At 37.7% G+C, this 18,017-nt stretch overlaps 1 protein-coding gene across 1 annotated transcript; it reads right to left on the bottom strand.

Annotated features, from left to right (window-relative positions):
* Window positions 1-686: 686 nt before the first annotated feature.
* On the bottom strand, window positions 687-6,798 carry LOC100972936 (olfactory receptor 2T1). Its single transcript, XM_003815312.5, has 2 exons — window positions 6,601-6,798; window positions 687-2,597 (listed from the first exon to the last, which is right to left on the bottom strand). The coding sequence occupies exon 2, from the start codon at window positions 2,562-2,564 to the stop codon at window positions 1,608-1,610; it is 957 nt and encodes a 318-aa protein (XP_003815360.5). The 5' UTR covers window positions 2,565-2,597; window positions 6,601-6,798; the 3' UTR covers window positions 687-1,607.
* Window positions 6,799-18,017: the final 11,219 nt, after the last annotated feature.

The following is an 18,017-nucleotide window of genomic DNA, read 5'->3' on the forward strand; positions in this document are numbered from 1 at the left end:
CCATCTGCCACTATCTACAGTCAAATGCGCTAGCCCAAGCTAAACTCCCGTGACCATCTGCCACTATCTACAGTCAAATGCGCTAGCCCAAGCTAAACCCCCGTGACCATCTGCCACTATCTACAGTCAAATGCGCTAGCCCAAGCTAAACTCCCGTGACCATCGGCCACTATCTACAGTCAAATGCTCTAGCCCAAGCTAAACTCCCGTGACCATCTGCCACTATCTACAGTCAAATGCGCTAGCCCAAGCTAAACTCCCGTGACCATCTGCCACTATCTACAGTCAAATGCGCTAGCCCAAGCTAAACCCCCGTGACCATCTGCCACTATCTACAGTCAAATGCGCTAGCCCAAGCTAAACCCCCGTGACCATCTGCCACTATCTACAGTCAAATGCGCTAGCCCAAGCTAAACCCCCGTGACCATCTGCCACTATCTACAGTCAAATGCTCTAGCCCAAGCTAAACCCCCGTGACCATCTCCCACTATCTACAGTCAAATGCTCTAGCCCAAGCTAAACTCCCGTGACCATCGGCCACTATCTACAGTCAAATGCTCTAGCCCAAGCTAAACTCCCGTGACCATCTGCCACTATCTACAGTCAAATGCGCTAGCCCAAGCTAAACTCCCGTGACCATCTGCCACTATCTATCTGGAGATAGTGTCAGATCTCACAGGGTGAGGGCTCAGTCCCATAACACTGCCTTCCATTTCCAGTGCCAATTAAAAGCCCCAAGTTGTCCTGTACTTTTGACCAAGTGATTGTAAATTGGGGATCCCACGGCCCTTCCTTGGGTTCAGTTAGTTTACTATAAAGGCTCACAGAATTCAAGGAAACACTTACCTATGTTTACCATTTATTATAAATGATATTACAAAGGATACACAGAAACAGTCAGATGAAAAGACACAGAGGGTGAGGTCTGGAAGAGCATAAGAGCTTCTGCCTGTGTGGAGTTGGGACATGCCACCCTCCAGGCACATGGATGGGTTCTTATCACCCTCCTGTTCAGCTTCATGAATTTAGCTGTCCAGAAGTTTTCTGTCCTCTCCTTTTGGCCCTTATATGGAGACTTTATTGAATAGTCATGATTGAAGCATGGACAATTGCATAGAAATATGATTGAACAAAGAGTATGACCTAATGTTGATAGAGTGAGTGGGGACACCCACGAAGGCCTGTCTGATCGGATTCTTCTTGGCCTCTCTGTATAGCATTCCCTCCCCCAGGGTATGAGAGAAGACCTCTTTTGAAACAGAGGTCTTATGACATACAGTCAGACAAGGTAGTCAGATAATTTCTTTGTGACCAAAAGCGGGGAAAGATTGGATTATATTTTTAGTTTCTAAGGGTTTCTTTGGGGAGAAAAAGATACAGGTGAAAAGAGGGAAGGCGAAGATCACAGAGAGAGATTCAGTTTTCTGAGGCCTAAAAAACCACAATATCATAACATAACTATGGAGTTATGAACCAGAAACCCTAGCCAAAAAACCAATATTGTAATCATATGACTCCCTCCCTTTTTGCTTCAGCTTTTGATGAAAGCACAGCCACAGTGACCACAGAGTCTCCCATTTACCATATGCATGGGAAGGAGTCGACTGTCAAAAGACACCTCCTGACACCCTTTGAGGACCCTTGAACCTCCCCAAGGCCCTCTTCAGAGCTCCAGTCACATCCTTGTTTCTAAGGCTGTAGATGAGGGGGTTCAGCATGGGTGTGAGAATGGTGTAAAACACAGAGAGGACTTTGTCCTGGGCTGGCTTGCGGTAAGAATGTGGCAGCATATAGGTGTACATGGCAGCCCCATAGAACAAGGACACCACAGTCATGTGGGATGAACAAGTGGCAAATGCCTTCTTCCTGCCCTCCACTGAGCTCATGCACTGAACTGTAGTCAGGATTCGGGCATAGGAAGCAAGGACTACAGAGAAAGGAATCAGCAGCATCAAAACACAGCACACATACATCACTGTCTCGTAGAGGGCTGTGTCTGCACATGCCAACTTCAGGACTGCTGGTGCCTCACAGAAGAAGTGGTTAATCTCCCGTGAATTGCAGAAGGGAAAGCTCATGGTGATGGGGGTTAGGAGGAAGCCATCCAAAGAGCCCCCAAACCAGGAACCTGCTATAATCATCCAACAGACCCGGCGGCTCATGAGGACAGGGTATCTCAGAGGGTTGCAAATGGCCACATAGCGGTCATAGGCCATGAGGCCCAGCAGGAAGAATTCAGCTCCCACAAGGGTAAGGTAGAGGAAGTGTTGAGCTGTGCACCCCACAAAGGAAATGGTCCTTTGATCCAGCAGGTAATTAACCAGCATCTTAGGCACAATAGTGGAAATATACATCATGTCAATTAAGGAAAGGTGGCTGAGGAGGAAGTACATGGGTGTATGAAGGCGCAAATCTGTTTGGATCAGGAAGATCATAACCCCATTGGCCATCAGTGCGGTGAAGAAGATGATAGAGATGATGGCAAAAATAAGACCTGAGGTTTCCTTTCTGTTGAACAGCCCCATGAAAGTGAAGTCTGTAGAGGATGTGTTGTACTCTTCCATTGATCCTACAGTTGTGCCGATATAAGGTAATATCTTCCAAATAAGATGATAGCATTCCCAGGGCAGTAAAATAACAACATGTGAATTAATTGTTAGGCAGCAAACTTTTAAAAGTGGGAAGAAAACATTTAAAAAATAGTATTCTTGCCACATTGAGACTGATATCTAGCATTTAATCTATTCCAGAAGGTTTTTAAATAAAATTGGTCATTATTAATCAATAATTGCTTAAATACATTGGAGAAGATGAGGTCAGCAGATGATACTGTATTACGATGATGTGCATAACAATGCCTAAGGTTGCATACCATGCTACACAGCAGTTACGCATACCATGGTCTGGTGTATGCGTGTGTGTATTACCTTAGATGCATTTAAATTTGTATTATTATTTAATGCATCTTTGTATGGTCGGCATCACCACTACTTTCAAAACATCTTTGGTGCTGGCTGTGAGTAGCTCATGTCTTCCATTTAGCTACAAGTATGGGTTATCTACCATGTGGATCACAAGTCACTGTCTACATCATGAGAGTATACTTGGTGTTAGTTTATCCATGTCCCAGACAAATTATAAGGGATGAAATAAAAAGGGCAACAGAAACTCAATGGAAACTACTCTTGCAAATTTAGACATAAAAATTATTCTCAAGAGGCATTCAGTGTTGTAGAATTTTATTTATTTTCAATTTTAAGATGATGAGGAATTAGCATTAGGATTATGATTAGCATGACCATTAGAAATCAGTATTAGCAATTAATATTCAGAGGAAATACCACAGGGACGTAAACATTGAGCTATAATTCACTGATTATTTTTGGAAATTAGAATTTTTCATAGTTCTTCATAATTAAGAAAAACTGAGTGTGTTTTATACAATTTCAGGTTACAATAAAGAAACAAATATCCACAACAAACTTCATGGAAGTAAAGGATGATTTTTCACATTGTTTAAGGCTAAAAGTGTCCCAAGAAAGACATTTTACCAACATATTTGGGAGTAAAATTGATCAAACTAGTCTAGTGCTCCTCTAAATATTCTAAAAATATTAGCATTTGAGTCAATTGCCCAGAAAAAGAAGTTGCTATTGAGAATAATGATGATGACATCGTGGAGTTTATTTTGCAAAGTGTCATGCTAAGAAGTACTTTGTAACTATTGACTCCCTGATCTTCACAATAAAACTAAGAAGTGAGGAGCTATAAAAGCCCCTCTCACCAATGACAGGATTGAGGGTAACGTGTTGGTGGTCACGGGGTCTGTTAGTGCCAGGAGTGTTTGGACTAGATAGTCTCAATTCATTATATGTTCATACACATGGCATTGTGTATATAGGAAGCTTTATATGGGAATAGCAGCTAGACATTTACTGTAATTAGCAAATAAAATGTACCAAGCATGTGAACCTGCTAAATTGTTAACAATGTAATAACTAATGTGACTAATGAAAATTAGTCATACTTGAGAGTAGATCACATAAATTATTATAATCAGGATTGCTGTTTTATGGATATAAACTATGTGTACAGATATACACACATATATAAAAATGTACACATAGATACATCATACGTATATTTTATATATATATATATAATGTGTATTTTGCCAATTCAGAATATTTGGTGTCAGGTTTTATACATTTTTATGATACTATGTACAATGTCATCATTACTTACAACCTCCCTCATTTTACTTTTTTTAGGTTTCATTAATGGAACCTATAAAAATATATTTCTAAAGGGAAACTCCTCTCCAGTTTATGTCGCAGCCTAAATATTAGCAGTATTTCAGCTACTTCCACACTTCCTACATTTTGGGTTTGACTTTTATCATGCGATAAGACACCAGAAACAGAGGGAAAATCGTGTGCTGCTTCACAAAGTCAAACAGTGGTCTCTGCTGTCTGTTCACCCTTACTCCCATTTTACACACACACACACACACATATATGTAATAGCGCCCTCTGCTCTCTGTTCACGCTTACTCTCATTTTATACACACACATGTATACGTAATAGCGCCCTCTGCTCTCTGTTCACGCTTACTCTCATTTTATACACACACGCACACACACATATATGTAATAGCGCCCTCTGCTCTCTGTTCACGCTTACTCCCATTTTATACACACACACACATATGTAATAGCGGCCTCTGCTGTCTGTTCACCCTTACTCCCATTTTATACGCACACATGTATATGTAATAGGGCCCTCTGCTGTCTGTTCACGCTTACTCCCATTTTATACACACACACACGTATATGTAATAGCGCCCTCTGCTCTCTGTTCATGCTTACTCCCATTTTATACACACACACATATGTAATAGCGGCCTCTGCTCTGTTCACACTTACTCCCATTTTATACACACACATATATGTAATAGCCTCTGCTGTCTGTTCACGCTTACTCCCATTTTATACACACACATATGTAATAGCGGCCTCTGCTATTTGTTCACGCTTACTCCCATTTTATACACACACGTATATGTAATAGTGCCCTCCGCTCTCTGTTAACGCTTACTCCCATTTTATACACACACACGTATATGTAATAGCGGCCTCTGCTCTCTGTTCACGCTTACTCCCATTTTATACACACACACGTATATGTAATAGCGGCCTCTGCTCTCTGTTCACACTTACTCCCATTTTATACACACACATATATGTAATAGCCTCTGCTGTCTGTTCACGCTTACTCCCATTTTATACACACACATATGTAATAGCGGCCTCTGCTATTTGTTCACGCTTACTCCCATTTTATACACACACGTATATGTAATAGCGGCCTCTGCTCTCTGTTCACGCTTACTCCCATTTTATACACACACACATATATGTAATAGCACCCTCTGCTCTCTGTTCACGCTTACTCCCATTTTATACACACACACGTATATGTAATAGCGGCCTCTGCTCTCTGTTCATGCTTACTCCCATTTTATACACACACGTATATGTAATAGCGGCCTCTGCTCTCTCTTCACGCTTACTCCCATTTTATACACACACATATATGTAATAGCGGCCTCTGCTGTCTGTTCACGGTTACTCCCATTTTATACACACACACACGTATATGTAATAGCACAGGGACATACATATTGAGGTATAACTCACCGATGATTTTTGGAAAGTGGAATTTTTCCATAGCTCTGGCAATTAAGAAAAACCGAGGGACTGTTTTGTACAATTTCAGGTTACAATAAAATCCACAACAAACTTCAAGAATATAAAGGATGATCTTTTATCCATTATATATATATAAGTATATACATTCATAATTTCCTCCCATAGATTTATATATGTATATATGTAACTCTTCTGTGGTTCTAGCTTTTTCTATGGCCAGCTAGCCCTGCAAACCTAGCAATGCAAAGGGAAATTCTAAAGTCTACTCCATTTTGCAGCCAACTGGCCCTACTTCTCCTATCTGCATACAAAAGATCCAATTTATCAGAGAACAAGCCCTCCTCAAAGTAAATTATGATTTTAAGTAAAATGTTTTGTTAAATTTATTATCTGCTCTCTCACTAGAGTGAGCACAAGAAGTAACTACACTTGTTGAATATCTCCTGGGCATAGATTGTACAGCTTTGCTATGGTTTAGTACACATAAAAATAATCAGAAAATGTTTGGAATGATTCTGTGACTTTACATAGGCATTTGTTTCTGAAATGATGAAGGCAACATACAGTAAAACAAAATTTAGAATTAAATGAATTGAGTTCTTCCTCTGGTCACGACATTAATTAATTCTGTGACCTTGGATTCTCTTCCTAAACACCCTGAGCCTCAGTATCTGCTTATATTAATTCATATAATAAACATTCAGGGTTACTTTAAGAATCAAATAATAAATTTATAGTTACAGGTGCAAATATTTTATACAATACCAAGTAAAATGTAAGATATCTGCAAATTATTTCAAAACTATTGGTAAATGGGTGCGAATTCTCAATCTCTCATTTAAGCAATCTACATATTCAACTAAAATCTATGAATTTAAATTGCAAATACCTCCTGATCTTCAGAAAAGGTCTGTAAACCCAGGTGCTCCCAGTGAAGTTACATCAGCAGTTAAAGTCTATCTTTTCCCCCAAGTATCCTTTGACTTGAAAGGATTGTTACTTAGTAGAAATTCTCAGAAAAAACTGTGCATTTCAATTAAGCTCGCAGAACATCTAAATGCCTTTGAAGAGCAGAAGTATGCTTGGCCTGCAAATTTTGAGAAAATTATTTTTAAAAAGTTAGTGGATAAAATAGACATAATTTTATTGGATAAGATTGTCTTTTAGGCCTACCTAAACTATTTTTTATTGCATAATACCTTACACCAAGAGATAAATCAATGCATTTATGTTATCCTGACATTTGTAAATATTCTCTACTATTTTATAAGGGGTACATGTTGGTTGAGTAGGGATGGCCGCAAATATTTTCCTCCCACATCACTACAGTTTGAAGGTAGGACACAATGCTTGCCCAGAACTGTGATGATCACCAAGCCCATCCTTTAAATCACGTGACAAGATAATTCCTAACTTGTAAGTTGCAGCCTTTGCTTGCTTCCCTATGACCACTGGTGAAGTTTCCACCAAAGAAAAGAGCAAGCTCCATGCTCCTTCAATGCAGCAGCCTTGTTAGGAAGCTCTGCATTAGCTTAGATTAAAGCTGCTTCATGCAGGATTCTTCCTTGCCTTCTGAATCTGCTTGGAACCAGTTTTCTCTCTTTGCAACATTCAACATTTCATAATGTGAATATGACTACAAGGTTTTCTGTCCTCCTTCTCTATACCAGTCATACTTCTCCAGTTATTTAATGCATTCATGTATGAATTTTTTTCCAAAGTGCTCAACTTCCAGGTATTTACCTGGGATAGCTTTTGCAATGTCTATTTTAGAATATAATACCTCAATTTCAACAGATTACTGTAGGTGTGGTTTTTTCTGTACAGAATACACTGGCAATATTACTTTTCTGTTGTTATCCCAGACACATTGAGTCATTACATACACATTCAAACTTACAGTTACCTTTTCACATGAGAAGTTCTCAAGACAGGTCAATACAGTGCTGTGCAATTTTGAGACTAAATACAAAAGTATATGTTCCCAGTTTTTCTCTGTGTTCCTAAATTCTGTTTAGTATTTCAAAAAGTTGGAATCATTAAGAATGAACTCATATTGAAATAATAATCATACAATTATTAGATAATAAAGCACTAATGTACTCTGACAATTTTAGAGTAACTTAGAACCACATTCTTCAACCCACACACACCTCCTACAAGACCCATAAAGAGACTACACACTAGAATAAACCCCTCTACTAGAGAGACCTGTTATTTCTGATGAGAGTTTATTTTATGCCTTGGTGTGATGGACACTAAAAAATGCCTGTGAATCACTGGCAAAGTGGATCTGAGAAATCCAGGTGTCTGCACATTCTTTGAAATCATTGTGGAAAAAAGGATTTTTAAAATGCTTGCACGTTCGACAGTCAGGCAACGAGTCTATGTTGGAAATTAGAATGCCTGTAGGAGTCTGCCTTACGTCAGCTCTGTGTCTTTAATGCAAGCATCTTCAACTCTCCAGTCATCAGTGTTCTTATCTGTAAAATGAGGGGAAGGAGACAAAGACAATGCACTGTTCAGAGATTCAGGAAGCCTGGTTCCTAGTCTGTACTTTAGAAACTAGGAGTAAGTACAGGTTTTTCCTTTAGATCTTTTGTGCCTTTCGAACAGTATTGTCCTTATCCTATCTAATTCATAAGACTAAGGTTTCCTTAAATTATTTTTTTAAAAAAAGCAGCAAACATTTAAGAAAAGATTCTTTGCACTGTTACACTCAATGGCATCCTTATACCTGAGATTTACAATACTCACTCCATGTAATTCCCACAGATAATCAAACAGGCAATCTTTTTCTCAATGCACTTGCATTTGGCATGGAGGGAATGGGACAGTCATTCCTCATTATACTTGTGCCTGAGATTTCCAGCCCAGGAGTTGCAGACAACTCTGCCTCAACTTTCTTAGATCCAGTTTACGTAAATCTTGTTTATGTCATATAAAGAACGTAAATTCAGTCAGACCACAATGAAATGTTCTGGAAACCCAGTCATTTGCATATGCACCAAATATTTAAAGTGCTACTATGAGGAGGAGTCAGTCTAGGTGCTCATCAGCATTTGACTTCTTACCTGTGAAATTCCTGCATAATTCCAAAAGACCTGGATTTTCATTAAGGGAATAGGAAGAGTGGAACAAACAAAGTGAGTCTAAGTATAGCAGAAGCTCCTAGATGATCCATTTTAATTGCCTAATTTTACTCAGGGATGTTGCATCATTTAGACAAAACCTTAACTATTAAATCCAATTATTTAATTTTCAAAGAGCTTCATAATGTATTCATCTGTTCTATATGTTCTCACATTTCTCATATCTCCTCTCATCCATGCAATCTGAATGCTACCCACTCAAAACAGCATGTGACACACATCACTAAGTAGACATCAAGGAATAGAATATACATAATTTTCATAAAAATTATCCAAATATCTAATTTTATTCCAAACTGTATTCCAACAAAAGATGATTATCTGTCACTTACAGAGAGCTGAATCTGTCAGGATAGCCATTCAGAGTAGTAGATAGAGAAGGTTATGTATAATTTAGTAAATCAAAAACTTACTGATAAACTACATCAACTTTATGTAACTAAACAAGCGATGAAGAACTAAGACTTTTTAGAAGGTTGAAGGTGATATTTTGCTAGAAGGAAAAATGATTAGATTTAGTAGACTTAAATTTTCATCTAACTTATACCAAGAAGAAAACACACAAAGCAATTCATAGTCATTGGTACCCACAACAGGAAATCCTTCAACATCTAGGCCATCTGGATGCCAAAGTGCTGTCAGCATGTTACCGTGAAGATCCAGTATGCATAGATTTCTAATTTGGATTTATGAACTTGGCATGACTGAAGGTATCCTTAGCAACTGATGATGGAGTTAGGACAAAGAGAGACATGCAACAAGTTTATTAGGAGCTATTTTTGTAATATAACTCTGCAGAAGGAAGTATTATTAAGCCAAACAAATAAATGCCACCTTAGAAATCCTTGAAACAATTTGCATTGCCAGGACAAATTGCATAAATTCTCCAGCCTTCTAGAAACATGTAATAATGTCTATTTCTTATCTTTACAGGGAAATATTTAGCAACTAAACAGGTCTGAAAAACTAAAAATGCAGGGAGAAAGCAGCAGACCAGTAAAGAGTGCCGAATTATTCTGAGTGTTCTGCTTTTGAGATCCCTGGAGCGACAAGGGAGCGCCCAGATTGAAAAGAGGCATGAGTTTAAATAGTTTTCTTTGAGGGACATGGAATGAAGTGCTCTGGGAAAGAGCAAGTTTCTCCCTTTTGGATCTCACGAGACTTTAATGAGACGGACTTATTACAGCTAATGAGAAGTGTATTGATGGGGTGGAAAACAGTGAACATTTAAGTGACATGGACTTTGAGAACGTGTTTCAACTCCTGTGCTTCAAAGTGTAAAACTGATTTCCTGAGTGTTTCATCAGAAAGTTCTGCCAGCAGCTCTTCCTCACAGAGAAATGTGGGAACAAATGTGGAAAGCCATTAAAAAGATAAAAAGTAGCTTTATTTCTATTATATTTTAATAACATAACATCTGTTATGTTTATTGGTAGTTTAATAATTATTATTTTATTTGAGCATAAAGGTAACGCATACCCATCGGGAAAAACATAATATCAGAGAGGGTTATCAAAAACATATCATAGAGATGATTATCCTTACAAAATTGCACTTATACTGTATGTGTTTGTTTGTTTGTGTGTATGTTCGTGGGTATGTGTGTGTATGTACCAGTAAACTACAAGAGCTTTATGTAACTAAACAAGAGGTAGAGAACCAACAGAGAGACACATGCAGAAACTTAAACACTATAAATAGATATGGCATTTACACAACAACATATATGTGTGTGTGATGAGTGTCTGTGGGTTTACATGTAATTCCACAATTTGCATTGTTCACAAAATACAACATAAAAAGTGCCCCGATGTGAAATATTCTCCCAAACGTAGCATGCACTATCCACAAAGTACTATACTTTATGGATATGCTCAATATTATTTAATTAATGCTCCATTTTCATAACATACATACAGTTTTAATTTGGGGGACTAAAAAATAATGTGCTGATTAAATCCTTATGTCTAATTTGAGTATAGATTTTGGAAGTTTTCTTCATCAACTTTTCCTCAGTCAATATTATTTAATTCATTTGTGTGAATATTTTTAAAGTTTTGATTTTGTTAAGTTGCACCTCAAAAATATTATCAATTTATTTTTTATATTATCAATTCATATCTATATATCAATCATTTCATCTATCTATAAATAAATAAACACAAACACACAGATCTGGAAATTCTGATGTAAAAGGACTAGATTTAATGTTTTCTGTTGTTTTTCCTAGAAAAGTTAATTTTTTTAACTTCAACTTTTTTTTTTTTTTTTTTGAGACAAGAGTCTCACTCTGTCTTGCCCAGGCTGGAGTGCAGTGGCATGATCTTGGCTCACTGCAGCCTCCACCTCCAGGGTTCAAGTGATTTTCCTGTCTCAGCCTCCCGAGTAGCTGGGACTACAGGCATACACCACCACGCCTGGCTAATCTTGTATTTTCAGTAGTGATGGGGTTTCACCATGTTGGACAGGCTGGCCTCGAGCTCCTGACCTCAGGTGATCCATAGGCCTTGGCCTCCCAAAGTGTGGGAATTACAGGCATGCACCACTGCACCCGGCCAACTTTTATATTTTTACTATTCATTTATTTAACTTCTTTTAAAAAAATCTTTTTTTTATTTATTTATTCATTCCACTTTATTTGAGATTCTTGGCATACATGTTCCTGAGTATACTGTGTGATGCTGAGGTTTGGATTATAAATGATCCCATCACTCAAGTAGTGAGCATGGTACCCAACAGTTTTTCAACACCTACCCCCTCCCTTCCTCCCACCTCTAGGATGTAATAGTTGCCATCTTTGTGGCCAGGTGTTCAATGTTTAGCTCCCATCTGTGAGTAGGAACATCCAGTATTTGGCTTTCTGTTCCTGTGGTAATTCACATGGGATGATGGCTTCTGGCTCTACCCATATTGCTGCAAAGGACAGGATTTCATACTTTTTTAATGGCTTCATAGTATTTCGTGGTGTATATGTGCCACATTTTCTTTTTTTTTTTTTGCCACATTTTCTTTATCCAATCTACCATTGATGGGCAACTAGGTTGATTCCATGTCTTGCTATTGTGAATAGCATGGTGTTGAACATATAAGTACATGGGTCTTTTTGGTATAATGATCTATTTTTCTTTGGGTATATACCCAGTAATGGGATTACTGGGTCAAATGGTAGCTCTGTTTTAAGTTCTTTGAAAAACCTACAAACTGTTTTCTACATTGGCTGAACTGATTTACATTCCCACCAACAGTGTATAAACATTACCTTTTCTCCACAACCTCAGCAGCATCTGTTGTTTTTGGCTTTTTAATAATGGCCATTTTGACTGGTATGAGATGGTATCTCATTGTGATTTGATTTGCATTTCTATGATGATTAGTGATGTTGAACATTTTTTCATGTTTGTGGCCAGTTATATGTGTTATTTTGAGAAGTGTTTTTTCATGGTATTGGCCACTTTTTAATGGCGGTGTTTGTTTTTGCTTGTTGAATTATTTAAGTTCCTTATAGACTGCAGATCTTAGACCATTTTGGCATACATAGTTTGTGAATATATTATCCTTTTCTTTTTTGGATTAAACAAATTTTTAAAATTATACTTTAAGTTCTGGGGTACATGTGCAGAATGTGCAGGTTTGTTACATAAGTATACATATGCCATGGTGGTTTGCTGCACCCATCAACCCGTCACCTACATTAAGTATTTCTCCTAATGCTCTCCCTCCCCTTGCCCCCCACACTTCAACAGGCCCCAGTGTGTGATGTTCCACTCCCTGTGCCCATATGTTCTCATTGTTCAACTTCCACTTATGAGTGTTAACATGTGGCATTTGGTTTTCTGTTCCTGTGTTAGTGTGCTGAGAATGATGGTTTCCAACTTCATCCATGTCCCTGAAAAGGACATTGACTCATTTTTTAAATGGCTGCATAGTATTCCATGGCGTATATCTGCCACATTTTCTTTAACTAGTCTGACATTGACAGGCATTTGTGTTGGTGTCAAGTCTTTGCTATTGTGAATAGTACTGCAATAAACATATGTGTGCATGTGTCCTTATAGTAGAATGATTTATAATCCTTTGGGTATATACCCAGTAATGAGATTGCTGGGTCAAATGGTATTTCTAGTCCTAGATCCTTGAGGAATTGCCACACTGTCTTCCACAATGGTTGAACTAATTTACATTCCCACCAACAGTGTAAAAGTGTTCCTATTTCTCCATATCCTCACCAGCATCTGTTGTGTCCTGACTTTTTGATGATTACCATTCTAACTGGTGTGAGATGTTATCTCAGTGGTTTTGATTTGCATTTCTCTAATGACCAGTGATGAGCATTTTATTATATGTTTGTTGGCCATATAAATGTCTTCTTTTGAAAAGTGTCCATTCATATCCTTTGCCCACTTTCTGATGGGGTTGTTTTTCTCTTGTAAATTTGTTTAAGTTCCTTATAGATTCTGGATATTAGCCCTTTGTCAGATGGATAGATTGCAAAAATTTTCTCCCATTCTATTGGTTGCCTGTTCACTCTCAGGATAGTTTCTTTTGCTGTGCAGAAGCTCTTTAATTTAATTAGATCCCATTTGTCAATTTTTGCTTTTGTTGCAATTGGTTTTGGTGTTTTAGTCATGAAGTGTTTGCTCATGCCTATGTCCTAAATGGTATTGCCTAGGTTTTCTTCTAAGGTTTTTATGGTTTTAGTTCTTACATTTAAATCTGTAATTCATCTTGAGTTAATTTTTGTATAAGGTGTAAGGAAGGGATCCAGTTTCAATTTTCTGCATATGGCTAGCTAGTTTTCCTAACACCATTTATTAAATAGGGAATCCTTTCTCTATTGCTTGTTTTTGTCAGATTTGTCAAAGATTAGATGATTGAGCAACCCCAAGACACGTAATTGTCAGAGTCTCCAAGGTTGAAATGAAGGAAAAAATGTTAAGGGCAGCCAGAGAGAAAGATCGGGTTACCCACAAAAGGAAGCCCATCGGACTAGGAGTGTATCTCTCTGCAGAAACCCTAGAAACCAGAAGAGACTGTGGGTCAATATTCAACATTCTTAAATCAAAAAATTTTCAACCCAGAATTTCATATCCAGCCAAACTAAGCTTCATATGTGAAGGAGAAATAAAATCCTTTACAGACCAGCAAATACTGAGAGATTTTGTCACCACCAGGCCCGCCTTACAAGAGCTCCTGAAGGAAGCACTAAATATGAAAAAGAAAAACCTGTACCAGCCACTGCCCAAACAAACGAAAATGTAAAGGCCATTGACACGATGAAGAAACTGCATTAACTAATGGGCAAAATAACCAGCTACCATGATATTGACAGGATCAAATTCACGCATAACAATATTAACCTTAAATGTAAATGGGCTAAATGCCCCAAATAAAAGGCCCAGACTGGCAAATTGGATAGAGTCAAGACCCATTGGTGTGCTGTATTCAGGAGACCCATCTCATGTGCAAAGACATACATAGGCTCAAAATAAATGGATGGAGGAAGATTTACCAAGCAAATGGAAAGCAAAAAAAAAAAAAAAAAAAAAAATGCAGGGTTTACAATCCTAGTCTCTGATTAAACAGACTTCAAACCAACAAAGATCAAAAAAGACAAAGAAGGACATTACATAATGGTAAAGGGATCAATGCAATAAGCAGAGCTAACTATCCTAAATATAAATGCACCCAATACAGGAGCACTCTGATTCATAAAGCAAGTTCTTAGAGACCTACAAAGAGACTTAAACTCCCACACAATAATAGTGGGAGACTTTAACACCCCACTGTCAATATTAGACAGATCAATGAGATAGAAAATTAACAAGGATATTCAGGACTTGCACTTAGCTCTGGATCAAGCGGACCTAATAGATATTTACAGAACTCTCCACCCCAAATCAACAGAATATACATGCTTCTCAGCACCACATAACACTTATTCTAAAATCAACCACATAATTGGAAGTAAAACACTCCTCAGCAAATGCAAAAGAATGAAAATCGTAACAAACAGTCTCTCAGACCACAGTGCAATCAAATTAGAACTCAGGATTACAAAACTCACTCAAAACCACACAACCACATGGAAACTGAACAACCTGCTTCTGAATGACCACTGGGTAATTAATGAAATAAAGGCAGAAATAAGTAAGTTATTTGAAACCAATGAGAACAAAGACACAATGTACCAGAATCTCTGGAACACAGCTAAAGCAGTGTTTAGAGGTAAATTTATAGCACTAAATGCCCACAGGAGAAAGTGGGAAAGACATAAAATTGACACCCTAACATCACAATTAAAAGAACTAGAGAAGCAGGAGCAAACAAATTCAACAGCTAGCAGAAGACAAGAAAAAACTAAGATCAGAGCAGAATTGAAGGAGATAGAGACACAAAAAAACCCTTCAAAAATTCAATGAATCCAGGAGCTGGTTTTTTGAAAAGATTAACAAAACAGAGTGCTAGGCAGACTAATAAAGAAGAAAAGAGAGAAGAATCAAATAGACACAGTAAAATATGATAAAGGGGATATCACCACTGATCTCACAGAAGTACAAACTACCATCAGAGAATACTATAAACATCTCTATGCAAATAAACTAGAAAATCTATTTTATCCCTTTCTATAGGTTGTTTGCTTACCCAGTTGATAGTTTCTTTTGCTGTGCAAAAGCTCTTTAGTTTAATTAGGTCCCTCTTGTCAATTTTTGTTTTGGTTGCAATTGCTTTTGAGGATTTAGTCATACATTATTTCCCATAGCCAATGTTCAGAATGGGGTTTTGTAGGCTTCCTTCTGGGCTTCTTAGTTTGAGTTATTACATTTAAATCTTTATTTCATCGTGATTTAATTTTTGTATATAGTGAAAGGCAGGGGTCCACTTTCATTCTTCTGCATATGGCTATCCAGTATTACAGCACCATTTATTAGGTAGGGAGTCCTTTCCCCATTGCTTGCTTTTGTCAACTTTGTCAAAGATAAACAGGGTGGAGGTCTGTGGCTTTATTTCTTTGTTCTCTATTTGGTTCAATTTGGTCTATGTGTCTGTTTTTATACCAGTACCATCTGCTTTGGTTACTGGAACATTATAGTATAGTTTGAAACCAGGTATTGTGATATCTTTAGCATTATTCTTTTTGCTTAGGGTTACTTTGGCTTTTTGGTCTCTTTTTTTGTTTCATCTTAATTTTATAATAGTTGTCTCTAATTCTGTGAAAAATAAAGTCTGTAGTTTTTTATGAATAACATTAAATCTGTAGATTTCTTTGGGCCACTTTAATGAGATTAATTCTTCTAACCAGTGAGCATGGAATGTTTATGTGTTTGTTTGAGTCTTATTTACTTTCTTTCAGCAGTGTTTTGTGGTTCTCCTAGCAGAGATCTTTCACCTCTGTGGCTAACTGCATTCCTAGATGTTTTATTTTCGTGGCTGTTGTAAATCAAATTGAGTTCTTGATTTGGATCTCGACTTGAATGTTTTTGGTGTTTAGAAATGTCACTGAATTTTGTACATTAATTTTGTATCCTGAGTCTGTTCTTGAAGTTGTTTCTCAGTTCCAGGAATCTTTTGGCAAAGTCTTTTGGTTTTTGGGGGGTATTGAATCATATTATCAGCAAACAGACATAGTTTGCCTTCTTCTTTTCCTTATTTAGATGCTTTTTATTTCTTCTTGCTGTGCAACTGCTATGCTATAAACCATTAGATGGCACTTGTGGGTAAGAGCTGACTGCAGCCAATGTGGCACCCCATGCCCTAGAACTCATCCCGAGGCTCCCACCTGTGTCCATCCTGGCTAATTAGTTTACATCACTCTTCCCACAGAGCCTACATGTGACCTCAGAAAAATCCTCAGCACAGCAATCCAAAAACCTAGCAGTGATCTTTGCAACTAGCATGTACCAAAAACTCATCAGTTTGACAAAACTACCTTGAATTCTTCTCCTGTATTAATAATTCTTCACATTTCATTTGAGCATCATTGTGAATGCCTGATGCTTGTCAGGCTGAATATCTCTGGATAGGTCCTAGAAGGCGCCAGACTCCTGTTGCTCTATGGTCCCCAATCATTCCACCTACACTCCTTCCCATGCACAGTCCTGCATTTTTTAATGTAAAACCATTGACTTCTTGAGAACATCAATTCATATCAAAAATCACTCTATGTGCTACACAATGCCTACATATTTCTAAAGTCTAGTAATAAAATGACATATATTTATGACATTATGAATTTCAGAATAGTGACAAAAACCTTTAGAAATGTTGCTCACGTTCTTCCTCAAGTTTCCAAAAGGGTTGTGCATGACTTGATAGTTGGCGTGTTAATTTTGTTCTGAGGGAATCGACAACCATATCTAGGAGAGTATTCCCTATTCACTTCAGTAGAAACTCAGGCTAAGGCAACAGAGTCATCCAAATGGTAGACTGAGTTACTGGGAGAGCTAAAAGAAAAATTAATCTCTCTTCTAGCCATTACTAATTCTTCTTTGAGCACAAATTATGCATTTTGCTAGCTGGTTCCAACCAGGGGAAGCGCAAGTTTCTAAGAGGTTTCCCGCAGAGTCAGGCTGAGTTTTGAACTGATTTTCCTGCAGCGATGGCCAAATGGCCCACAAGTGGCTTCACATTCCATCAAAGGCTGAATATCTGAACTCGAGATGAAATTCCCAATGATGGGTCATGAATAATCAAATTCTTTAAAAAAAATTCACTCACTCCAAAAAGGCCTTCTCCTGAAGCAGCATCCCTCTTTTAATAGGTTTTGGTTTTCTGGTGTGAGGTAATATAGACATTTTCCCCCCTCTTCCATATACAGATGATGCATTTCCAGTATTTTCTTATATATGCAGAACAGGGAAGGAATGCTAACTTGGAATGAGGGGCTTCTACCATATGCCCCAACCATAAAACTAATTAATATTTGGCCCATGTTCTTCTAACTTTCCAGGAAATATTAGCCTCACTGCTCCCGCGTCTTCAAAACAACATATAACCAAACTCCCAAAACAAGACCAATTAGATTAACAAACTTTTATTATTTCATCCCCATCCCCTATCCTAACTTCTACAAACACCACAATTCTTTGATGAGAACTCCTAATGATTTACTGACTGAAATCCAATCAAGAAATATAGTATCAGAGAGTTATATAAT

The sequence above is a fragment of the Pan paniscus genome, chromosome 1, assembly GCF_029289425.2.
Source record: "Pan paniscus chromosome 1, NHGRI_mPanPan1-v2.0_pri, whole genome shotgun sequence".
Lineage (NCBI taxonomy): Eukaryota > Metazoa > Chordata > Mammalia > Primates > Hominidae > Pan > Pan paniscus.

What these genes read in the sequence shown, in the direction of transcription:
- LOC100972936 (XM_003815312.5), bottom strand. Translation starts at nt 2,564, where the DNA reads ATGGAAGAGTACAACACATCCTCTACAGACTTCACTTTCATGGGGCTG.